The 26,763-nt window shown below is 37.0% G+C and overlaps 2 protein-coding genes across 2 annotated transcripts in view; one reads left to right on the top strand and one right to left on the bottom strand.

Annotated features, from left to right (window-relative positions):
• Positions 1–14,630, top strand: part of lipca (lipase, hepatic a) — an 86,668-nt gene extending 72,038 nt beyond the window's left edge. Inside the window, exons 5-9 of the mRNA XM_043677450.1 lie at positions 2,105–2,338; positions 6,658–6,900; positions 7,394–7,514; positions 13,029–13,247; positions 14,234–14,630. Coding sequence (XP_043533385.1) covers positions 2,105–2,338; positions 6,658–6,900; positions 7,394–7,514; positions 13,029–13,247; positions 14,234–14,363 — 947 coding nt within the window. The 3' untranslated portion in view covers positions 14,364–14,630. The remainder of the gene's footprint in view (positions 1–2,104; positions 2,339–6,657; positions 6,901–7,393; positions 7,515–13,028; positions 13,248–14,233) is intronic.
• Positions 14,631–17,933: 3,303 nt separating this feature from the next.
• The window catches only part of adam10a (ADAM metallopeptidase domain 10a), a 170,143-nt gene continuing 161,313 nt past the window's right edge, over positions 17,934–26,763 (bottom strand). Inside the window, exons 15-16 of the mRNA XM_043677449.1 lie at positions 23,068–23,194; positions 17,934–19,852 (exon numbers count right to left, since the gene is read on the bottom strand). Coding sequence (XP_043533384.1) covers positions 19,752–19,852; positions 23,068–23,194 — 228 coding nt within the window. The 3' untranslated portion in view covers positions 17,934–19,751. The remainder of the gene's footprint in view (positions 19,853–23,067; positions 23,195–26,763) is intronic.

Raw genomic sequence — 26,763 nt, 5'->3', positions numbered from 1 at the left:
CAAAAAATATGCAAATTCAGAATGCACTCCTCTTTCTGTTGTACATTCATATTGCCACTGCCAAATTGAAGTTATTCACAAACTATGCACTTCTTTACAACTGACAGTATTATAGGGTTTAATATTTCTGTAAAGCAGTAAATCCCCTTTTCCCCTTTGCTCTTTCACAATCTCAAATAAAAGGCTAATACATTAAAGCAATGAGGATTCAAGGTAAAACATAAACATGAGATATTGCAGCCACCCCATTCACAATCTGAAACAATATGATTTACAAATGCTTTCAAATGTCTGTTCTTTTGGCCATTCTGAATCCCTTTCTTGAGTACCCTTCACATACGGTACTCATGTGAAGTTTGATCAAAATTGAGATTCAATCTTGGATCTGCAATACTCTATATTTCTGGGTACCGGACTGCTGGGACGTTTTCAGTCTCAGGATGCCAAGTATACGAATCCATTCAAGAAATTCAGGGATTTCTGATTATTTACCAAAGCAGCATCCTATTAGAGTGCTATTCAATTTATAATCCTATATTGGCTATGTATATTATATTTTATTCCTAAATGGATCATATAAGGCCATGTGTTGATCTTAAGTATCTAAATACACCTCATAGTTCTTCCCTGTTTTACATCTATTTTTCACTTTTTACTGTGTTGACCTCCATGTTAACTGGAAATGATACAGCAATGAAGTACTAAGGACTGCATCTCTAGTGTTAGTGTCCATTACTTGCATATTAGTAGTCATGTTAATAAAATCAATCTCTTCCTTTCGGTTTACCATACTTGATTCCTCTTCCAAATTGTAGATAAACAAGTTGTTCCTGTGTCTTTCCTGCTTTACAGTAGGGAATTGTACAAAGCAGGAGATCATGGATGTTATTTCACAGTGTTACTGCCTTGTGGAAACTCCTATCAATGTTTCAGAATGTTAAAACAAGATACTTTATAACAAACATTCCTGAAGTAAGATATATTTCAAACTATCTGACTACATTGCTCTGAGGTCTTTTTCATTATAAACATTTCATTTCGCTTGATACAATATTCTTAGAAGTAGTGTGAAGTCTGTGTCAGAAAAGTAATTGCAAACTGAATAATGTCTCAAAATATTTCATTCGTCGTGTGGAATCATTGAATCCTTACAGTGCACATAGAGGCCACTCAGTCCATTGAGTCTGCACCAACCCTCCAAAGAGCATCCTACCCTATTCCTATAATCCAATATTCCTCATGGCTAACCCATCTAGCTTGCACATCCCTAGACACTACAGGACAATTCAACATAGCCAGTCCACCTACCCTGCACACCTTTGGACTGTGGAAGGAAACCAGAGCCCCGACATAGACTTTGAACAAATTCCACACAGTCACCAAAGGCTGGAATTGAACCTAGGTACCTGGCACTATGAGGCAGCACTACTGACCACTGTGCCACCATGCTGTCCTTAAATCTGTAGTCCAATATAATGCTGAAAATCAAGTTGCATATAATTAATTTCCTCTAGAGCCTCTGTACAAGGATGCAGGTTCAAAAGAATTAAGCAGAAATCTTGTCTTACATTTTTGTATAGTACTGAAGGACACTGCACTGTTGCATGTGCTACATTAATCCTGCAACTTGGGTTTGCATACCTTTGACAGAAGGGAAAAGAAACCAGGCTTATGCGAACTACTGAATATTTATTGACTTTTTAGATATTTACAGAGACAGATTTTTACAGGAAAAGAAATTGCTGGTGAAACTCAGTAGGTCTGGCAGTATCTGTGGGAAGAAAGCAGAGTTAACATTTTGAGACCAGTGATTCATCTTCAGGGCAACACCAGACGCCACCAGGGAATCTTCCCTCAGGTTTCACATGTAGGCACTAAATATTATTTGGAACTACGCAAAGAGAAATGCTAATCTGCCAGGATTTGGTAATATCCATTTCAGAACAGAAGTTGATGATATGGTAATTTACTTGATCACTGTTTGTCAGTTAAGTCTGTGCACAAGTTGCTGCATGTTGCCTCCATTACAACAGTGATCACAATACAAGAAAAAAACGTAATTGTCTACACAGTATTTCGACTCTGTTCATTATTTATTGTTTAGGTCTCGACCCGGCTGGACCACTGTTTGAAGGCATGTCGTCAACAGATCGATTGTCTCCTGATGATGCAAATTTTGTTGACGCACTTCACACGTTTACAAAAGAACATATGGGATTGAGTGTGGGAATCAAACAGCCTGTAGCCCATTACGATTTCTATCCAAATGGTGGCACCTTTCAACCAGGCTGCCACCTCAAACATGTTTACAACCATATCGCTCAACATGGAATTCAAGGTATATTTTGACCTTTGGATGAAATGTTTATACATATTTCAGTATTATGAGATAAATACATTAACACTAAAAACCGTATTGATGATGATATACTTACTGATTCAATTAATGATGATAAAGTCATGTGACAAAGAACAGGAAGGAAGGACAACAAGAAGGAGAATTCATACAGTTCTGTAAATCATCGTACAAAGACATTCCTTCATCTTAGAATAATTTTCAAAAGGTCATAAGATCTTAAGATATAGAAGCAAAATTAGGCCATTCAGCCCGTCAGGTCTGCTTCACCATTCAATCATGGCTGATACTTTTCTCAACGCCAATCTCCTGCTTTCTCCCTGTAACCCTTGATCCTCTTACTGATCAGGAACCTATCTATCTATGTCTTAAATGCACTTAATGACTTGGCCTCCACAGCCTTCTGTCGCAATGAATCCCACAGGTTCACCACCCCCTGGCTGAAGAAATTCTTCCTCAACTGAGCTCTAAAGGGTTGTCTTCCCTTCATTATAAGGATGTACTTTGGTCTGTCCTACTAGTTTTGTTGATTGATTTATTGTTGTCACATATACTGAGATCAAGTGAAAAGTGTTGTTGTGCATGCTATACAGGCAGGTTGTACCATACAAAATGCAACAGGGTAGCAGAACAGGATGCAGAATACAGTGTTACAGCCACAGAGAAGTTGCAGAGAGAGAGATTAACATGAACTTTTGAGAGGTCCATTCAAACGTCTAACAGCAGGGAACCAGTTGTTCTTGAATCTGTTTGTATGTGAATTCAAACTTTATCTTCTAACCAATGGAAGAGGGTGGAAGAGATTATAACTGGGATGGGATTATATTGGTGACTTTCCCAAGGCAGCAGGAAAGAGAGATGGAGTCAATGGACGTGTGATGGACTGGGCTGTGTTCATGACTCTGTAGTTCCCTGTGGTGTTGGGAAGAGCATTGCTGTACCACACTCTGTGCATCCAGGTAAGAGGCTTTCAGTGGTGCATCCACAAAAGTTAGTAAGAATCCTTGTGGACATGCCAAATGTTCTTTTCGTCCTGAGGAAATAGAAACATTATTGTGCTTGCTTGACCATCTCATCAGTGTGGGTGGACTAGGATGGATTGTTGGTGATCATCACTCCCAGGAACTTGACAATTTCGAACACCTCCACCTCAGCACCATTGATGCAGACAGGGGCGTGACCTCCACTCCGCCTCTCGAAGTCAGTGACCAGCTCCGTTTTGCTGATGTCGGTGTAGAGACTGTTGTCTTTACACCATGCCGTTAACCACTCAATCTCTTTCCCGTATTCTGTCTCGTCATTATTTGAGATCCGACCTACACCGGTGGCATCATCAACAAACATGTAAATGGAGTTGGGGATGGAAATTGGCCGTACAGTCGTGAGTTTATAAGTAGTAGGGGGCTCCAGCCTTGTGGGGCATAGGTATTGAGGATTATTGTTGAGGATGTGTTGTCACCTATTCTTAGTGATTGCAGTCTATGGGCCAGGAAATCAAGGATCCAGTCACAGAAGGGAGAAGCAAGACCTAGGTCTTGGAGTTTGTTTGGAATTATGGTATTGAAGATGGAACTATAGTCAATAAGTAAAAGCCTGACATAGGTATCCTTGTTATCCAAATGTTCCAGAGTGTAGGCTCAGGGAGATGTTGCGCCGATACGCAAAGTGTAAAGGATCACAGCAATCTGGGAGGTTGGAGTTGATGTGAGCCATAACCTCTCAAAGCAGTTGATAACTATGGAGGTCAGAGCCAACAGGCGGTCGTCATTGAGGCACGCTGCATGATTTTTCTTCAGCGCCAGAATGCTGGTCGACTTCTTGAGGCAGGTGGGCACTTCAGATCATAGTAAGGAGAGGTTAAAGATATGTGTGAATATTCCCACCAGCTTGTCTGCACAGGATCTGAGTGCACAGCCGGGGACCGCATCTGGGAGAATCACTTTCTGTGTGTTCACTCTCAAGAAGGCCCAGCTAGTCTGTGGTGGTAAACTGAGGGCATAAGTGCAGCCGAGGCTGTTGGGACAGATGATATCATTTCATTGCCCTTCTATTCAAAACAAGTGTAGAATGCATTGAGCTCACTGGGGAGGGATGTACTGTTGCCCACAGTTCTGTTTGACTTCCCTTTGTAGCCCGTTATGTTTTGGAAACCTTACCACAAACACCAGGTGCTTGTGTTCTTGGTCTGGGTCTCAAGCTTAGTTTGGTATTGCCTCTTGGCACCTCTGATGGCCTTACAAAGATTATATCTAGATTTCCTGCATGAGTCAGAGTTGTCTGACCTGAATGCCTCAGACCTAGACTTCAATAGGGAGTGGATACTTACTTAGGTTGGCTGCTGAGTTCTTAAATGTGGACCAGTGTACTGACTCTGAGCAGTCCCATAGATGCATTCCGTTGCCTCAGACCAAAACTGCACTATTTTCTGTAGTGGGTCCTGATGCTTCAATTTCAGCTGCAACTTCCCCACTCTGTCCAGACCTCCGAGTATTCCGTAAGTTTCAATCAGGTGCCCTGATCCTTCTAAACTGCATCAAATACAAACCAGAGTCCTCAACTCCTCCTAATCTGACAATGATTAACCAGAGGATGAACGGCTTGTGAATCTCCCCTGGATGCCCTCCTAAGCCACATATTATTCCTTAGATACGGGGCCTAAATCTGCTCACAACATTCCAAATGTGGTCTGACCAGAGCATTATACAGCCTCAGCAATACATTTCTGCTTGTGTATTCTATCCCTCTTGAAATGAACGCTAAAATTGCATTTGCCTTCCTAACTACCATCTGAACCGATGTGTTAACCATAATTGAATTCTGAACTAAAACTTCTACATCACTTTGTGCTTCAGATTTCCGAAGCCTTTTCCCATTGACCTGCCAGAGAAAGTGGTGGATGCAGGTACAGTTACAACATTTAAAAGACTTTGGATAAGTTCATGAATAGGAAAAGTTTGGAGGGATATTTAGCCTCGCACAGCCAGTTGGGACTAGTTTAGTTTAAGAACATGGTCAGCGTGGACTGGTTGGACTGAAGGATCTGTTTGCAAGCACTGTGACTCTATGAATTTATTTAGAAAACAGTCTACATCTCTATTCTTTGCATCAAAATGCACACCCTCACACTTTCCCATATTGTATTCTATCTGTCACTTCTGTGACCCAGCCTCCCCACCTCCTCAACACTACCTGTCACTCTACCTATCTTTATGTCTTCTGCAAGCTTAACAACAGTGCCCTCAGTTCCTTTGTCCAGATCATTAATCTATAACATGAATAATTGAGGTCCCAGCACTACCCCTGTGGAAATCCACTCATCACCAGTTGACATCTTACAAAAACCCCCTTTAACCACACTCCCACCTTTCGGCCAGTTAGCCAATCCTCTATCCATGCTAGTGCTTTGCCAATTTAAAACTAAAAGATAACTTGAATGTGATTTATCTCATCAGTGAATAGTCTACATTCCAGCCCGCCAGTTTTATAGGAATGGCTATTCATAGAAATGCCTTGGCTCACTTGCCAGTTCTAAGCCCGAATCACTGCAATCAATGCTGTGGACAAAAAGAACCTTAGTCATTTGTATGGGGGGGGGGGGGGGTGCAATGGGGAGGGTGCACTTTTGGATTCTGGGAAGTTGGAAGAGAGGTAACAGGTGGGTGGACTATAGTTCTGTCTGATTCAGTACACATTCTCCAACATCGAAAAGTCCACGGTGTAGCTATCTTCTCTAACAGCAGTTGGATACATGAAGGCTGTAGTGAAATATAAATTAAACCATATGCAGTTTATGAATTAGTATTTATCTCCATTACTACATAATCCAGTGTTCAATTAATGGAAAACTTCTTTAGCATAATAAGCTAGACTTCCTTATGTGCATGAAAGGTTTGCACATCTTTTTCATTAATGTTATCCTAACGGTTTGTTGCTTGCATTAAAATACTACCAGTGAATCTGAACTATTTTGCTCAATTTCTCAGCACATGCAGTGAATTAATAAATTGAATTCAGAATCATAGTGTACTTGTGAGAAGAATCTTAATCTAACATACTAAGAGATTCATTTCTATAATACGTAACTGAGTAATGGTGGATATTATTTATTGCTGTAAATATTATCTCCAGGTGGTCAATGATTGCCTTCGTTCCTGCCTTTTATTATGCTGCAGGCAGTTTTACATCACGTGCCAACCAGCAATCAAGAGGTGCCAAAAATTTTACAGTTGCTGATGTTTTTTTTTCAAACTTTAAACTGATGGTTGTTGTAGCAACTGTTCATTTCTTTCATGGTCCTACAGGTATTACACAAACTGTGAAGTGTGCACATGAGCGATCCGTGCACTTATTCATTGATTCTTTGCTAAATGAAGACAAACAAATTGTTGCATATCAATGCAATGACTTGAGCACGTTTAACAAAGGAGTCTGTTTAAGCTGCAGGAAGAATCGATGCAACACATTAGGTTATAATATGAAAAGGATCCATACACATAGAAGCAAGAAAATGTATTTGAAAACTCGTGCAAATATGCCGTACAAAGGTAATGTGTCCAAATATTTCCATTGATATTATTTTTGTTCCAAACCAAGCAATGTTGCTGTTAAGATGCAATACTAAATACTCAAATGAACCCCTTCCTGCATTTGAATCTCTCTTTTCCACTTAGCTAATCTTAGCTGGCACAGCAGTGGATTGCCAAGGCTGCAGAGATGAGAAGTCAGGTCTGGCTCCACTTCAAACTATACTTAGAGACAACAAAGCACAAGTATGCATTATGTGTCAACAAGATTGGAACTAGCTATGATGTTCTATGTTCAAGTAGCCTAACAACGTTTTTCAATGGACAAGATTTTAGAGGTCAAGTATCCATTCAGTTGTACTCAGCAACAGTTAATATCTTCAGGAGGGGGAGAATAAAGTTAAAAGTGAAAAGGACTCCAAGATTATTAAAGTACTGTGGTATCTTTTTGAACTAGATGTGTTTCATTAGAATAAAACAAATTCTAACTCATTATTTATTTGAATTTTCTCAGTTTATCATTACCAATTCAAGATTCGCTTCATCAAACACACAGAGCACAATAAACAAGAACCTTCTCTCAAAGTTTCCTTGATTGGAACAGAAGATGAAGTTGAAAACATACCAATCAACTTGTGAGTACTATGTTTTCTTCAGGGATCTAAAAATAATTTCTTTTATTCAATCTGTTTTCCATTTTATTAATTCTATACTGTTAGTGTGTGTAAGGAATTGATCTGATAGTTCAGTACGATTTCTAAAGGCAGTAAAAACATTGAAATTGTGAACAGTAAGGTTCTTTTTGTAAGCATTATATCGATGTAATAGATATAAATGAGGGATGGGAATTAAATGCTGGCCTTAGCAGAAACATTCTCATCCCAAGAACAAATAAAGATATACTCTAGAGATGCAATTACAAAAAATGTTTTAGCAGTCAGACAGTCTTATTTGGATAAATATGGTGAGACAAAAACTTATCTGAAAATGATAGAATGGCCTTTTCTTATACAGACTTTGCTTCCTTTTGACTGAAGCTCCAGATATAACTTTTGGGTTTGAAGAATCTTGTTAGAAAGGGATTAGTTGAATCTTGAACAAAGAAAAGTTGATGTTGCCTGTTGTGAATTATTCATACAAGCTGAAACACAGAATCTGTTCACCAGAAAAAAAAACACTTGATTAAATAATGTAGAAATAAAATTATTGTATTTAAGAAGAGATATGAGGTATCAAGTATTTGGGAGAAAAGTAACAAATGTAAATATCTAGTGATGGAGTTTTAAAAATTCTTTTATAAAGGACTTTCTCAATCAATTAATTCTTTAGTTTAAGGGACAATGTCCTGAGTTATTGATGAGATAACTTCTATATGTTGTACATAGAACCCCAATACAATTATTACTTTAAGTAGACAATGAAATTCTGACTGTCCAATATTAGGTATCATAAGGACCTCAGTATATTTGTCATCATTCTGTTTTTAACCTACTTGGTATCAGGACCAAATCTTAAATTGTTGCATATTAAGTGAGAACATGCCTCACATCCTTCCTAAAGTATTAATTTGGAGATTTGGATAGTTTGTAAGCATTTATGTTAGATTTTAAGTCTTACAATTATTACATAAAAGATACAAATGTGCATATACAAATTAAATGCTAGTAGATTTTATAATCTCTATTAATGCATTAATATTAATTCAATAAACACATTTCATAAGTTACTATGAATAAACAATCAACGTCTTCAGCTACAAAAGAACTGTTGCAATTTATATTGAGACAATGCTTAAAAACCAGGGAACAACGTGACCTTTGATCAAAGTATCCATTTCAAGAAAGATCAGCAAGTATTGTATTTTTGATACCATCATAGTCTCCTTCTTCAGTACTATTTATCACTGAAACTTTGTTGTTTAAAAGAGAAAGTTATAAAATAACATATGATAACACTAAAATTCTAATATGCAACACTGTTATTCACATAAGCTGAAACACAGAAACTGCCCACTAGATTGCAGTAACATTAACTACAACAAAGCAGAATAATGTGGCAATAGAAATCATTGTGCTGTGCCCAACTTGACATAAAGTACTCAGCCACCACAGTTAATCTGATTTTACTCTTGGATTATGGTGAAGAGAGAGCAGTTTCTGGGAGATTATTGACCTGTCTTAATGATAATTTGAGATAATGAATTAAAATGGTTCAAAATAACAATCACAATTCATATTTTGTTTTTTGCTTTTACAGAATATTTCTACCGCTTCACCAAATAGTGATGACATTGATGTGAAGTTGTGTTTGCCTTTGTTCAAATATAAAGTGCCTTTAGTGGCATCACAAAAACATTTGTGTAAATAAAGAGTGTAGATGAACAATGGTAAGGGGGACTTGCACATTTCATTAGTGGCAAACTAAACAATCAATCGCACTTGTTCAGCATCTGGCAAACCACCTGGTTTTGCCATTGCAAACTAATGTCATAGATCAAAATACATCATTGTGATTGCATTTGCTAGACAGTCTGTCTTGCAATGGTAGTAATGGCATTAGTACATTCATTCAAAGCTAGTGATAGCAGAGAGTTGGATTAAAGAGTACAATACTGCTATTGTATTTCCTCACTGCAAGCCAGTGTTTCATTTTTCTCCCCATGTACAGCTAGCTCATCTCCTCTCAAACATTCTATTTTTATACTATCTGTTTTAAGACTAGTTTAATATAGCAAATGTAGCAGCATATGTTTCAGCAATGCTTGTCAATCTTGGAGTGTTTCATATGTACATTTTGGTCACAATGACAAAAAGATAAATTGCATTAAAAGTGTAACAGCAAAGAATAACAAGACCAATCCAGAGCACAAATGGAATAGACTATGAAGAATAATTAAGGGAGCTCCTGTTTTAGTGTGGGTTATTCAATAGCATAGAATCCCGACAGTGTGAAAGCAGACTATTCAGCCCAGTGAATCTGTACTAACCCTCTGAACCACATCCCACCGAGACCCACATCATCTCTAAATCTGCATCTCTCATGGCTAACCCACCTAGCCTGGACATCTTGGGCAAAGTAGCATAACCAATCCACCCAACCTGCACATCTTTGGACAGTGGGAGGAAACCAGAGAAAGCAAAGGGAACCCATGCAGGCATGAGGAGACTGTGCAAAGCCCACACAGTCCCCCAGTGATGGAATCCAACCTGGCTCCCTGATACTGTGAGGCAGCAGTGCTGGCCACTGAGCCATCTGCTGTTTCTTGCAATCTTCATTGAAATTCAGGCTCGACTTTAAACAACTTTTATTAACAGACTGTACACGGTGGTGAGGCCATTGAGCAGCATATTCTGCTGCACAGCTTCCAACGTTCTAGCAGGATACTAACACTGAAGTCACAGTTACATCACAGCTTATCCCAGATCTCATCTACATATTACTTAAATCCTATTTCTCTGGCTTTGCTCTACAATCTGGAAAAAGGACAGCTGTGCGGAAGAGCTTCTAGAAGAATATAAAATGCTATTTGGTATGGACATAGTGATTCCACATATTGGGCCAGGATTTACTGTAAAAAGCCAAATTAATTATGTTCACTGCTTTTTATTTACAATTTAGACAGTAGCTTCAGGTGAAGACACATATGTTGATCATCACAAAAATCCAGAAGTTGCCAACTGCAATGCTTCACGGTTCTTTAAGCTGCATGAAAACAGCATTTCACGATCAATTTCCCAATTCAAAATTATTGCACAGCACCGAGATCCTACACTGACATTGTATAGATGAAACTCATTACAGAAGTTAGGGGTTGCATATTTCAGTCTACATACTCTTTTTACATCTGAACTAGTGGCAGATATTCTCCCTGGCACTGAAAATTAGCTTTTACAAGCACGAGTTCCCATTTCTACAGCCGGTAATCATTGGTGACTTAAAATGTATTTATTTCCTTCTTAATCCAATCTATATTTTGGTTTTTGCACCTCATTTTAATTCATCAATTTGATCAATTAAGAAGATACGCAATTCCAACCTGGCTCACCAATGTCCTTTCAGGAAGGAATTCTACTATCCTTCAGATCCACAGCAATGTGTTTGACTCTTAACTGCTTTTGAGGCATTTAGGGATAACCAATAAATGCTGGCCTAGACAGTGATAGTTACATCCCACGGGCAAATGAAAAAGATTTCCTACAGAGAGCATTAGGCACCTCAGTCTCCCATGAGCAAAAAGTTATGCAAGCATTTTCTGTTCAACAGGTTGCTCTTGAATGGAACTAAATAAATATGTTTTTGCAAAGAACAATCACATTCCTTTTAAGTAAAACTCAAAATTGTACAGAATTCAAGACATGTTTATTTCAAGGTATTCAACTCTACCCTGTTATCTAGGAATCTTCCAAATATCCATAGAGTGTCTTGAAGTACAGGTCTAACAATGTGATTGAATGGCTGAGCAGCAGAGAGATTGATGGTCAACCAGTCCCAGAAACGGGGGTCACTCATACAGGAGTCAGCATTTGATGCACTGAGCTCTTTGGGGGAAACTTTCTGCACTTGCAAAAGCTCCAGGGATCTTCTGTTTAAGCAATCTAATCTATTAACTAAAATAATAGTAACAGTCCCAGTACATAGCCTTCTGGATCTCCAATTGAATTCAGGCCCCAATCATGTGCATTACTAATTGCCTTCTGTTATAAGTTACTGTATTGGATTGGTAGCTAATTGAAATAACTAAAGCACCATGGGGTCTATACCTTCCTTATTTATGTAGTAATCAGACTATTTCTTCTCCAAATATCAACTCTCAGATGTTCATCCAGAACTTTGAACATTTCTTCTCAAACTTCATCATAATAGCAAGACGTGACCAAGGGTTTAAAGTCACATTGATTATCCATAATGACATAGGCATGTTGTAGTAATTTCCCCATTACTATTGTCAAACTCATAGCCTATAATTTCAAGAACCTGATTACATTTTAAATAAAGGGACCAGCGGAACAACTGGCTTATTAAAGGCAACCAACTGGGACCTCAACTAGTTAGTGAATAGATGAATCAATGACAAGCATTTGAATCCCAGAATTTCTTCAGGATTCTGAGATAAATGGTATTGGTTTCTGCAGCACTACGAATCTTAGGTGAATTGATCCTAACAAAACTTTTGCAATTACTTCTAATGAAACAATTTCTATCTTATAATATTTGAACCATGGTTAGATAAAATCCATTTGTTCCATGTCCATTAATGAGAAGCTACCAGCCTTGGAGATTGTGACCTTTCAGGACAGGAGGTTCCACCACTATTCTGCCCAATAATAGGGCTACTGTTAGTTGTTGAAAAGGTTTTTTAAAAAAAATCCCAGAGAGCTATTGACTGTTCAGTGAAGAATACAAAAGATGCCTACAAGCAGGATTTTCTTGGCACAGCTAAGATTGGAGCTGAGAGAAATTCAGAGGTAGCCACCTCGCTGTTTGGAATAAAGCAGAAATGTCAATAATTAGGTACTTTTGACCAGTTTCAGGAAACCTGGGAAATGGAGTCCGTGGAGTAATTTTAACTACATGGATGTAAGCAGTAATTGAGATTGAGAGATATTGATTTATGGAAATAAATTCTTTATACAATTGGAGATTTAGTGACCCACAATGTCACTAATAAGGGTGAGTTTCTGTGGAATCCCTCCCTAACAGCACTATATGTATGATTCAAGGAGCCAGCTCATCATCATCGCAAGGGCAACTAGCAATGGGCAATAAACACCCAGCAAAGCCCACATCCCATGAAAGAAGAATAATTGACAGGACAAAGGCCACAACGCATTAGACTTATGGAAAGAAATAAAGCTAATTTACTAACAAGGAAAAACAATGTCCCAAAATAAATGGACTCAGGATCTACTGAAGTGTACAATAAGGCATAGGTACATTCCTTAAAAGACTGACCTTTGCATGTACCATTTTGCTTTCCTCTTAACAGACTTTGCATTTTCTTCAAACAAGATGCGTATTTGTACTTACACCTGCCCAGTGGAACAGTTTACTTGTTTTCCAAGTAAATTAAAGAAAAGCAGATAGAACGAATTGATTGAAATTACATTGGTTTTTGATTATACAGTGTGGTAATTTTGATTTTATTTTAGAGTTGAAAGCATCACTACCAACAAAACATATTCTTTTCTGATTCATACTGATGTTAACATCGGAGATTTGATCATGTTGAAATTCAAGTGGGAAACCTCTGTGCCTTGGATAAATCTTTGGGAAACTGTTCAAGCATATTTTCCATGGAGACAGAATTATCTGAATTCAGAGCTCGTAATAAGAAAAGTATATGTCAAAGCTGGAGAAACACAGCATAAGTAAGTAATGAAAAAATAGATGCATCTGTTTGTCAGATTACTTTTAATGCCAACTAATCAAATCCATTCTCTCAAATCCTTAAGAGTACACAAGTTCAAATTATATTTTTCTGCATAAGGTGCTAAAAAGAAAAGGGACCAACAGAAAACCTCTCTTTCTCGGTTAAAATTGATAACACTGTTTACTCGAGTTATTCCAATGTTTACACAGAAAAAATATTAAAAATCATTATTTAGATTCTAGGCATTTGTTGGCAACTGTATACTTTATTAATGTTGGAACACTGTTTTAATTTGAGGGGCTTATACAGTGATATCATTATTTGTCCAGTATTTTCATTAACTATATTAACAAATTGAACAATATTCTCATTAAACTCTTCAAGAATGTATTCACTCAAATCAGGACAATTATGATTTAAACTTTTATTGCTAGCTGTAACTGTTTCAATGCTTCTTGGTGTTAATTGTTAATTCAGTGGTGCAGCTTTTATTTAGTCTGCAAATCAAAATAAGTTAGAATCTCTTATCACATTGCAACTTTGAGGAAAATGGTCTGTGTGGCTTTGACAACTTATTCCAAAACCCACAACTGTAAATAAGTGAATATGTAGAATAGGGTTTTATCAAAAAAGATTTACATTATTATATTGGACTACTTGAAGAAAAGTGGAAGTGTGCAAAAAAATATGCATTTTACAAATTGTGTCAAGTTCTGATCACTTTCAATATTGCTACAAAGGTGGATTAGTACTTAAACTTTATTTTTTTAATTCTTGTGTTGTGGAATCAAGACAGTAAAATTAACATTAAGTCATTGGTACAGAGAAGGGGCATGATGAAATAGTTCTTAGCTACTCCATTACATGATTAAATAGTTCACAAACTATTCAACATTAAGTTGTAATCATGAATGACAAAATTCCATTGCATTATTGCCATTGATTAAGAGGAGAAGAATTAACATTTTTTATTTAAAATTTCAGAGTCACCTTCTGTTCTTCAAACAGCACCAATATGCAACTTCAACCAGCCCAAGAGAAAAAATTTGTTAGATGTTCAGCTTATAGAAGCAATAGACATCACAGAAGACTGAAGCACAAAATATCAATTTAAGGCAATCTAAAACGAAGATTTCATCAGTTCACAAAATTCATTTAAAAATCAGAAGTACATTCTGACAGGCAACCTTTATGACTGAAGAAAAATGTAAACATTAACCATAACTTCAATTTAAAAAACTCCAATCTATACAGATGGGTAGAAAGTTTTTTTTGAAAAATCAGTAATGATGATTAGATTAGATTACTTACAGTGTGGAAACAGGCCCCTTGGCCCAACAAGTCCACACTGACCCTCTGAAGAGCAACCCACCCAGACGCATTCCCCTACATTTACCCCTTCACCTAACACTACAGGCAATTTAGTATGGCCAATTCACTTAATCTACACATCTTTGGACTGAGAGTGGAAACCGGAGCACCCAGAGGAAACCCACGCAGACACAGGAAGAATGTGCAAACTCCACACAGACAGTTGCCTGAGGCAGGAAGTGAACCTGGGTCTCTGGCACTGTGAGGCAGCAGTGCTAACCACTGTGCCACCATGCTGCCCATTTACTTAATGTAGAAACAACTTGGTCATGAAATTGCTTACTTAAGAGTGAGGGACAATAGAATTCTCATCAGTCACAACGAGTTTACACATAAATATACTTCATTCTATTCTAAAATTATCATAATATTCATTTACATTGAAAGTTCCTCTTTTGAAACAAAGGCCTGACTTTTGAAAGGAAGTGCTTGATATAAAAATTTGATGCCATCATTAGAAAAAGTTACTGAAGGATATAGATAATAGAGCATTAAATTTAATTTGGAATTGTAACAACTTAAAATTCAGCACTTCTGTGACCAATAACGTATGCCCATCATCAATACAGCACAAGTCTTACAATATTAGATTAGATTAGATTACATTACAGTGTGGAAACAGGCCCTTCGGCCCAACAAGTCCACACCGACCCGCCGAAGCACAACCCACCCATACATTTACCCCTTACCTAACACTACGGGCAATTTAGCATGGCCAATTCACCTGACCTGCACATCTTTGGACTGTGGGAGGAAACCGGAGCACCCGGAGGAAACCCACGCAGAACGTGCAAACTCCACACAGTCAGTCGCCTGAGGCGGGATTTGAACGCGGGTCTCAGGCGCTGTGAGGCAGCAGTGCTAACCACTTGTGCCATCGTGTCGCCCATAAAGTGAAGACCAAAAATAATACTGTGGTTAAAAACAGGAAGAGTGGTAACAATATATTTCTACATGTATTCAAGCATACGTATATTTTACTTTTTTTTTAATCCAAAGAAAGGACCTTCAAAAAGTTTTCCTTGGGTAAAACGCAAAACCTTGTAATAACAAATATGTTAAGGATATTGTTGCACCTCATCCATCATGCTAAATTTTAACCATTAGGTCCTAGATATCAAAACATCCAACTAGAACAGACTGATGAGTGCCTCTGACAGTCATAGGATTCTGAATTTGAGACAGGAGTTGCAAAATTGAAATTTTCTATACGGAAGGATCCTGAAAGACTGAAATGTTATTCAATTAGAATAGAATGAAGTTGTGGTATTACGTTGTATTTTTGGTTACAATGGATAAAATATAATAGAGTAATCATTTGATTAAAAGGGTTCAACAAATTTACAGACACAGATTGTACACGTTCACACCTAAATTTATTTTATAATCCTAAAATGTGGCATGTTAAATATTCCTGTAGAATACAAAATTTCTTGTTCTCAAGCTTTGGTTGGTTATAATAGCATCCAATAAAGGGAACCATGTACAATGAAAAACCCACTGCATTTAATACACATCCAACATAATTTTGTTCAAGGCACCTCAACTAATCTTCCTTTTCTTTCTCACATTGTGACAGTAAGATTGATGGGATCACATTTCAACTACAGTAATAGCTTTGAAGTCTCTGCTGATGTAATGTGACCTGAAAATAACACGTTGGCATTAATAACAGATGTTGTGCACTGTTGACTTGTTGCTTCAAATGAATTAAACTTACATTCAATCATTATTGTGTGCTGTTTTACTTCCCTTTCCTCACCACTTTGTGGAGATGATAATTACTCCATTTTCCAAGAAACCACACTTTTTTTTTAAAAATAGGTGGACATAACAGCCAGAGTGGGTAAAAGAGCAAATTTGTTGTCTGAACTTTCAACTTGGCTTGGTCAAAATGTTGTGTATTCTTTTTCCAAGTCAGAAAAATAAAGTTAGCCATCAGGCTCTTCTTATTACCTATCCTTCTTAAAATATGTAAATGGTGACAAGTGTGTTAGAATAATCTTGTCGAGTGTTGATGCTGATCTCTGCACATAAGAGGAACAACTGACAGAGCTTTATCTGGCAATTTTCATGTTTTGAGCATTTTGCAAACTTGTAGCAGCAGTCTCATTGCATGAGTGTTAGTGTCTAAATGTTTCACTTTAACCTAACATTTTCAGTGGAAGGGCAGACACCTGACCAAAGCTAAAATTTCCAGATAATCATCTTGTATTCCTAGTCTATTCCAGTTTAATACCATCCAAGTGGCAGGTTTCATACAGGCAACCAATAAGATGGCAGTGGAATGGGAATTCTTGGTGGATTTGAATACTGCATTAGTTCTATTTCACCCAAACAATGGAATAAAAATGTGACTAGACTTAACATAATTATCTTTTCTGTTGCAAGGCAAGGCTGATTGTAGAACCCACTAAATAAATATTAATAAGAGTCTTCACTCCAAATTATAATAATTACATTTTATGGTGTTACAAGCTGTTTTGAGGTATTATTCTTACTTGATGCCATACACCTTAATAATGATTCCATTTTGCTCTGCAAAGTTGCTGATTTAAAACTAATTTTATAATCTTCATGAAGAGGAGGAATCTGCAGGAAGAACTGGGAAAACTGGACAGAAAATCTGCTGATAAAATATGCACTTATTACATTTAAAGCTCTTATCTAATTTTTAGATACTGGGTGCTGGAAAGGTAGAGAACAGACTGGACAAAAAAAAAGGATCCTTGGTTGGAATAAAACACTTTCATCTGCAATTATATTGGTCGTCTCCCACATCACATAACAGGAAGTATACTTCATACCAGAGTCTATCAGAGGTTATCATAGTAAAAAAGAACCGCCCCCACTGATGCAATTAAAAAGTGTCAGCACAAAATGTTTTAAAATTGCCAGATATTGGGAAATTCTCCACTGCAAACTGAAAATAACAGTGCATGTCAGTTTAGTGAAAAATAAAATCCAAAAATAATATTTCAGCAAATGCTGTCACAGGAATTTGGGCTGACTGGAGCATTGCTGATACAGAAGTTATTAATGTTTCAGTTTACAACTTTTGAATAAACAATGCCTAAACATTCAAATAAATTTTAGATGGAAAATCAGAAGAACTTCAGACAACATACTACACCAGCAGAGACATTTCTGAAATCAGTCCTTAGAAGTTGGAATAACTTCAGACCACAATATTTAAACACAAATATAAGACACCACTAAAACGATTCAATGTACAACGCAGTGAAAAGCCCCAAAATTCAGAATGATGCCTTCTCCAGGACTTGCAGTTAACTTCAATAAATTAACACATTCATTTGGTCGATCAAGTCTATTCTTTATTAATGCATTTCAAGTACTTCAAAAAAAAACTTACATTATCTTTGCACAATACTTCTTGCAACTTTTAGTAAAAATTTCCCAGTGAACAAAATTTACTGTATAAAACACAGTGGGCATTAAAATGTGACAGTAGTATTGTTTTGTCTTCTTTTAGAGGTTTCTTCATATCTATCAGAACTAATCTTGAAATGTATGGTTCAGTGCATATCTACTGACGGAGGATTAAAGACTGAAATAAAAAGAACTAGGCAGCCGAGTCCTGCCCATGTCCTACCACAGGATAATACAAGCAAAATGTGACCTTATGAAATGTTTAATACTCTAGATTTTTCTTAAATACACTTTATCAAAAGTACGTTCATTGTTTGATATACAAACCCACTTTGAGCCGTACCAGGTAAAATAAAAGAAAATGATTCAAAAAGTAAAAAAAAACTATTTCCAATTGTTCAGATTATTCAGGATTCTGTAGAATCAGATATCAATTGTTGGGTTTCCAATACAAAATTGTCTTCTAAATCATGTACAAAAAGTTGTATTTTGAAAAATGTCCTTGATTACTGTACAAGTTAACTATTTAAAAGAGGAAAATAGATCATGCTATTTTATCATTTTGGCATGTCTGCCAGACATCCAATTTTTTATTTAATATCTCTAAGTAAACACTTTGCTTTTGTTGAATTTATAAGTTGCTGTTCAGCAGTTTCAATTATTATTAATAGAAATATCTAAACTCCCCCTAAAGAGCTTAACTCTCTGTAAAAGTGGAGCACCTGCTATTCAGTGGTTGCCCTTATAATTATCAGAATTCACAGATGTATTTAAAAAAAATATAATCCCAAATCTCAAACCTAAATCCCAAAATATAAAAACGATTTGTCACAATTCTTTCACACGTCATAAAGCAAAAACTGAAAATGTTATTCAGGCATATCTGCACCAATTTCCAGCAAAATTCAGAACACACTAGCTAAGTTTCCTAATAATGAAATCAAATAGTGCCAATTTTACACTAAATCTTAAACGATCATAATTTATTAAACTTAATGAATTACAACTATCACATCCCCAATCCAGAGCATTCAGTTTAGAGCTGTACACCTCAGCAGTTATTCATTGCCGGTATCAGCTGAAAAAAATGGTGGCAATAAAGATTTTAAATTTAAAGCCGAATTTCATGATTTTACCATTTAACTGCTGCTATAAATAGAGAGGTCTTAGATTATTTGCGACTTGCATTATCCTGAGTATGGCAATTAAATAGCAATTTTTTTTTCTTAAACAGCAGAAATGCATGTATTACAGCTAAATCCATTATCAGGTTCCTTGCATACAACTTTAGAAAGATGTATGAATATGAGTTCAAAGTACAGGCTGATGTTCGGGAAAAAAAAATTTCATAAGCCAAATAAGTTTCTACATTGTGTTATCATACATAAAAGCTTGAAATTGGCAGCAGTAATAGCATTACTTACAGTCGCATATTTGTGCAAGGCAAAAAGATCACAATGGCCAAGAGTAAGAATAATCTCATATGACTTTATGGTGCCTCATCAAAAAAATCTTTCCAAACATGATTGGATCATTAAGACTGAATTTAAAGGGGCACTGAGGACATTTTAATCTCCATTTTGAACTGGAGACTGCATCCATCACAAGTATTCCAATTCCTTCTAATATTAGAATCTAAAAGCTTTCTATCAGATTTGAGACAAAATGACAGGAACAGGTTTTCTTTGGAACGAAATTTCCTGCTGTAGGCACTAGGAAGATCCAAGGCAAATGCTTCAGTTTAGTGTCTCAAGTGTCCCATCTGATAGTTCTCTCTGGGTCTCTGGCGTGATGGCTGCATTGCCTGTTGCTGCTGTTGCTGTCGTCTTCGTTTTAATGTGCCTGTAAAAATCAAAATTCAGATGTATTCCATACATTGTCATACTCCACACAAGAAATGTATTTTAAGGCTATAGACTAGCTGAACAAATGCTGTAAAAATTTTACTCCTCAAATAGTAGGACTCTGCATTGTCAGAAGTGAGAAAAAACAAACTTCAAATTGCATCCAATAAATTTTACATAAAATAATTGATGCTATGAAACATGATAAATTCCCAGATTTCAGATTACTATGGAGTCACCTGAGCATAAAAATGAGGCAATAGCCTTGTGTTTCACTCGAGGTCTGTATTCTCTACATCTGTTAACATCCTAGCAACAAAATACAATGTGTTGGAAATCCAAATATTTAAGTAGGTGCCATTTCACCAAAGAAATGTTACTTAAAACTAAGCAAGTTAAGAAATAATATGGTTAATATTCGATCAACTAGCATGAAAGCAAATAAAACACTCAATCTAGTGATAAGGAAATGGCTAGCTTGTATAATTCTGGATGGTACATGTGGTTCCAATTTGTTTAAGTACTGAAGAATAACACCTTTCACAGAAAACTAATTTTTTTCTTCAAATTATAGGCTAGCTCAAAGAACACAAGAGGTATTAGGACAGTTAACACCTCCATCACGAGAAATGGAAAGTAAGTGGTTCCAGTTTGTAGGGTTGGCCTGTACCTGCTTATACCAAAATGGCCCATGCCTACTACACAAAATGGCCGACAAAAAATAAGCAAAACTAAACAGCCTGCTTACATCATGAAACATAATGGTACCTTTGAAAAGGACTAATCCAAGATCAGCAAAGGGGCCATAAGAGAAACTGTCTAAGACAGTTTTGATAAAAGGATGCCTAAAGACAGACTAGTGATTGATGCCAGCCTCATTAATGAAAGATGACTGTCCCAGAAAATGAATAACACCAGGTGAGTGTGTCAGCATATTAGCCAGCCAGGTTAACTCCCTTAGCTGGTGTCTTTGCAGCTGCTTAAGTTATTTTGTAGTAAATAGTTGTTTCTTTGAGGTTATTCGCAAAATTAAGAAATAGGTTCTAGTTGAAGGTTCTTCACATAACCATAGAAGTAGTTTTCAACATAAAAAGGATAGATACACATATTTAACCAAAATACAACACAAGGAGGAAAAAAAACTTAAAACATAGATGTGGAAGTCATTTAGTGTCAAGAAATACTTTCCCTTATGCCCTGAACACAATGAATTGTTCACAGCCCATTAATTACAAAGTGTTAACAGAAGTAGTTGTATAACCTTACACTTCTTAACTAACTTTATAACTGAAATCAATATTACAAAATCTTATAGCAAGTAGTTAAACTGAACTCTTGTATTTTTACACATATAATTAGGACAGTGAGAAATACAATACGAATAAGTCAGTTTGATAAAGACAGCACATGGAATACAATGAATAGTAGAGTTTAAACTATCCTTAAAGAAAAGCAAGATAGAGAGAGATCCAAAGAAGGAGTATATAGCCGGTAACTTTGAAAAGTGAATGAATAGGATGCATAGGAAGATCCCGAGGCCTAAAGATTATAGGTTCTGGTGAATAACAGAAGATCGTGGGAACCTGGGGTTGACCACAGGGATATCTAATTTTAATAATGTGTTTTACAGGATTGGGTGCATGGAATTAAGGGGGAAGGACAAGTGACTAGGCTATATTTGATTACTTTAATACAAAATGTATACAAATACTGATTTTACAGTTAAAAAAGCAGAGTGTGCCATTGATCTCTCTTCCAACCTAAGCCATAGGTTAAGTGAATAGTCATGTTTGCATGTTGAGGCCAGATTTGGGGAAGATCATTTGGCCCTCTCCCTGCATTAATCAGTTTCTGCTTGAATAGAAGTCTGCCACTTGCCTGAATCCTGTTTGCCTCCTGAGTCTGTCTCCCCGGTTGGGGGGGATACATTGACAGTTGTAAACATTTACACTAATAGCAAGTCTGATTATCAGAAGGAATAGATCATTGTCTCGTAACACAGTTAAACGTGGCACAGTACAAATTAATTCTATTTGGTTTTGGTTGAGGAAATACTGCCACAATGCACAACCACCAAAAAATGAACACAATCATCGGCAAGGACTTCATTTGACATTTTCTTAACCAATATATAGATATATCTTTCAATTAAATTAATTACAAATGTATTTTAAATGCACAAGCAAATGCAAGTATTTAGCAATTTTAACCATATTCAACCTTTTAAAAATATTCAGAGAATCAGCATGTGTTTGGAAGCATCACACAATCATCTTCACAATTCTTTGATTCAAAGAATCAAAAAGAGTACAGAAACTACTTCAATGCCAAAATCTAGACAGCAAAGAAATTATATAATAGTAAACTGGATTCAAGGTCATACGAAATATCTCAATTTTCATTGATATTTGAATTAATTTGATTTCAGAAAGAAACTTCAGCTTGCTTTCAGCAGTGCCACTGGATTGCTCACTCAATTGTGTTTGATTTGCTCCCTTTTTAAAGCTTGTGGGGCTAGTCCCCACCTTTGTACAGATGCACAGCTTCTGTAGGTTATTTACATCTCAGTACTGAAAGCAGTCATGGAGAAGCTGGTGGGAATCTCATTGAGGAGCAGGAGGATAAACAATGAACAAAGAACAGTGAAAGTTAGCAGCATAATCAACTTCTCATCACATGCTTTAATACGGGTACATTGTGATTTGTTCAAACTTCCGAATAAGGACTTGAAGTTTAAGAAAAGCTTGAGCTTGAATTCTGAAGATACATAGTTGAATTACAGGTAAAAAGGTAGACAGTGGTTCAAAAATGAAGGACTGGATTCCAAGTCTGTAACATAAGAACCGGATTGGACATTTAATTTTAGCTTTACCCACTGTGCCTAGTTATAGACTAAGGAAACCTGCAGAATCTGGTCCTGACAAAGTCTGTTTGTTGATATTAAGAAAAGATCTGGCAAAATCAAACAAAATGTCAGTACGGTATTGTTGATAGATGCTGTACATAATCTTCCCTTTTACAATTAACAGGTCTTTGCATTATTGATACCAAAAATTGCAGTCTGTTTTCAATTCCCTGCTGTACCAAACAAATCCAATATTTAACAACTAGAATGAATTAAACTATTAAATCTCTCTTGCCTCTACAATCCTCTATCTCCTAACCACCAAGAGAACATGCATTCATACATCTTTCATAAAAATTGTTATTTACCTGGAAGTGGTTTGGGAGGTGGCAGTTTAGGGTTACTGCTTGGAGTATGCACACTGCAGATTTTAATAAATCCAGCCATCAACATGATGAGTGCGATTCCCATCAGCAATACAGCCCACCAATGAGCCTGTTTAAAAAAAAATCACAAACAGAACAACCTTAAGGACTGGAGTCACACAAAGCACGTGCTACATTTATTGCAAGACAAGGGATCTTTTTACACCATAACACTGCTAGAAACAACAGAAGATTCAACAAAATTAATCTAACAGGAATAAACCCATAGAAGCACCATCAGACCAAAAACAGTCCTAGCTAGGATTTAAAATGACCCTTTGCTTCACTCATGTGTCTCCCTACATTCTTGAACACAATTTTTATTTTTTAAACAATACAAACAGTGGCTGGAGTGGTTACACTTCTTCCTGTCCTGACATTAGCTGGATTCTTGATATCTCCTACTTTTGATTAGGGAAAATATGACTGTTGTAATTAGACAGGATATTCCTGAGGGATTATTCAATGAAGCTATATGGGTGGAACTCTGAAATAAAGGGATGATCACCTTGATAGGATTGTACTATAAGCCCCCCAGTAGTCAGCAGGAAGCAGAGGAGAAAATATGTAGAAATATCAGATATGTGTAAGAATAATAGGGTTCCAACAGTATGGGATTTTAATTTTCCAAACATAGACTGGGACTGCCATAGTGTTAAGGGTTTAGATGGAGAGGAATTTGTTAAATGTGTTTTAGGAAATATTCTTCATCAATAAGTGGATGTATCTACTAGAGAAGGAGCAAAACTTGTCTTTCTCTTGGGAAAGAAGGCAGGGCAAGTGACTGAAGGGTTAGTGGGGGAGCACTTAAGGACCAATGACCAGAATTCTATTAAAGTAGTTATAGAAAAGGGTAGGCCTTCCATAAACGTTAAAGTTCTAAATTTGATAAGGACAATTTTGATAGTGTGAGATAGGACTTTCAAAAGTTGATTGGAGTAGACTATTTGCAGGTAAAGGGACAACTAGCAATTGGGAGGCTTTCAAAAGTGAGATAATGAGAATTCACAGGCAGTATGTTCCTGTTAGGAGTGAAGGATAATGCTGGTCGGACTAGGGAACAATGGATGAATAAAGATTTTGAGACTCTGGTCAAGAAAAGGGAGGTGGCATATGTTAGGTTTGATTGAATTTTTGGAGGACATGACCAAAATGATAGAGGACAGCAGAGCAGTAGGCATTGTCTACATGGACTTCAGTAAAGCTTTGACAAAGGTTCCACTTGGTAGACTAATGAGTAAAGTTAAATCATGTGGAATTCAGAGAGAGTTTGTCAATTGGCTTGATAATACGAGACAAAGTGGTGGTGGAAGGTTATTTTTCTGACTGGACACTGTGACCAGTGATGTCTTGCAAGGGTTGGTGCTGGGTCCACTGTTATTTGTCATTTACATAAATGATTTGGATGAGAATTTAGGAAGCATGGCTAGCATGTTGTTGGGATAACACCAAAATTGGTGATATAGTGGACAATGGAGAAGGTTATCTAAAAGTACAATAGGCAAATGGAATTTAATTAAATTTAGATAAAAATGCAAGTTTTTGCATGTTGGTAAGACTAACAAGGGCAGGACTTATGTAGTACGGATCGTTAAGGTGGCATTTCGCACACTTGCCTTCATTGCTGACAACACATTGTCAGAGTTGGGAGGTCATGTTGCGGCTGTACAGGACATTGGTGATGCCTCTTCTGGACTACTGTGTACAGTTCTGGTGGCTCTGCTAGAAGGATATTATTAAATTTGAGAGGTTCAGAAAAGGTCTACCAGGATGTTGTTGGTTTGAGTTACAAGAGGAAGGCTAGATAGGCTGGGACCTTTTTCACTGGCGCATAGGAGGTTGAGGTGACTTTAAAAAGATTTATAAAATCATGAGGGGTATAGAAAAAGTGAATAGCAAAGGTCTTTGCCCTAGGGTGGAGGTTCAAAACTAGGGGGCATAGTTTTAAGTTGAGGAGTAAGATTTAAAAGGGACCTGATGGGCAACGTTTTCATACAGAGAATGGTTCGCACGTGGAATGAACTGCCAGAGACGTGACAAATGCAAGTACAGTTACATTTAAAAGACATTTGGACAGGCACATGAATGGGAAAGATTTAGAGGGATATGGGCCAAATGTGGGCAAAATGGGATTACTTTTAGTTTGGGGAACTTGGTCAGCATGGACTAGTTGGACCAAAGAGTCTGTTTCTGTGCTGTAGGACTCTTGATTCTAAACGTTACACAAATGAAGTGACAAAGAGAGCAGATCAGCTACTCAGAAGTAAAAAAATGCTTAGTTAAGCTCTTACTAACTGTGTAGGGTCTACACAATGACAATTAGATAGTGTTGATATTTAATATACTTTCAATTCCACCACAAAATGCTCCTTCTATCAATTTCAAAACAGGTGACACTGCATTTAATTATGCCTGCAATTGCAATTAAGCAGAAACATGGTAGGCTGATGTAGGACTTAGACCTTTAAAGTGAACACAAATGCTGTTGCTGCACCCAGCCTCCAGAGTTAGGAATGTAGTAATGTGCATTTTTACTTTCTGGTTTTGTCTGTCCAGATGAATCAGTAAATTGACAAAGCCAAACCCAGCATCACAAAATTGATATTTAAACACAGGCAGGACTTTAACACAAACTAATTGAAAATATCTCTTAGAATGCAACTGAAAATCTAAAAGAAAGTAGACTAAACCAATTAAAAGTTAATGGTTAAGTGTGAAGTCATTGTGTCCAGGGATGTGCAGTCTAGATAGGTTAACCATAGGAAATGCAGGGTTAAGAGGATGGGGTGGGTCTGGATGGGATGCTTTTCAGAGTGCTGCTGTAGACTCAAATGGGCCAAATGGCCTGTTTTCACACTGTAGAGATTCTATGCTACTGTATCCAAATATTATTCCAGCTTGATTCTCCATTTGCTTGAATTTGCATCTCTTTAACTTAACCTCAATTGTATAGTTTATCTTGCATATACAAGATATAAAATTGGTTTCCTATTGAAGCACCCAAGTTTTTCCAAATTTATCCAAAACTCAACATATTAACATTAGTCATTTTATACTAAGGGTAGAACATTACTCAAAGAACACATTATGTACTCAGATGCTAATTTACTTCAAGCATTAGGTGACTAAGTGCAATGATGTGTCTTGTATCATTTAAAGTTTAGTCAGTGAGGAGATACTTACTAAAGCATACCAAAATCATATCTCACTGCAAAATATCTTCAAGAGAAAAAGTAATAACGAGAGACAGAGAGAGACAGAGAGAGAGACAGAGAGAGAGACAGAGAGAGAGACAGAGAGAGAGACAGAGAGAGAGACAGAGAGAGAGACAGAGAGAGAGACAGAGAGAGAGACAGAGAGAGAGACAGAGAGAGAGACAGAGAGAGAGACAGAGAGAGAGACAGAGAGAGAGACAGAGAGAGAGACAGAGAGAGAGACAGAGAGAGAGACAGAGAGAGAGACAGAGAGAGAGACAGAGAGAGAGACAGAGAGAGAGACAGAGAGAGAGACAGAGAGAGAGACAGAGAGAGAGACAGAGAGAGAGACAGAGAGAGAGACAGAGAGAGAGACAGAGAGAGAGACAGAGAGAGAGACAGAGAGAGAGACAGAGAGAGAGACAGACAGAGAGAGACAGACAGA

This window comes from Chiloscyllium plagiosum, chromosome 36 (genome assembly GCF_004010195.1).
Source record: "Chiloscyllium plagiosum isolate BGI_BamShark_2017 chromosome 36, ASM401019v2, whole genome shotgun sequence".
NCBI classification, from domain to species: domain Eukaryota; kingdom Metazoa; phylum Chordata; class Chondrichthyes; order Orectolobiformes; family Hemiscylliidae; genus Chiloscyllium; species Chiloscyllium plagiosum.
Note: the sequence above shows the minus strand (reverse complement) of the source record. Positions and strands in the feature narration are given on the sequence as shown.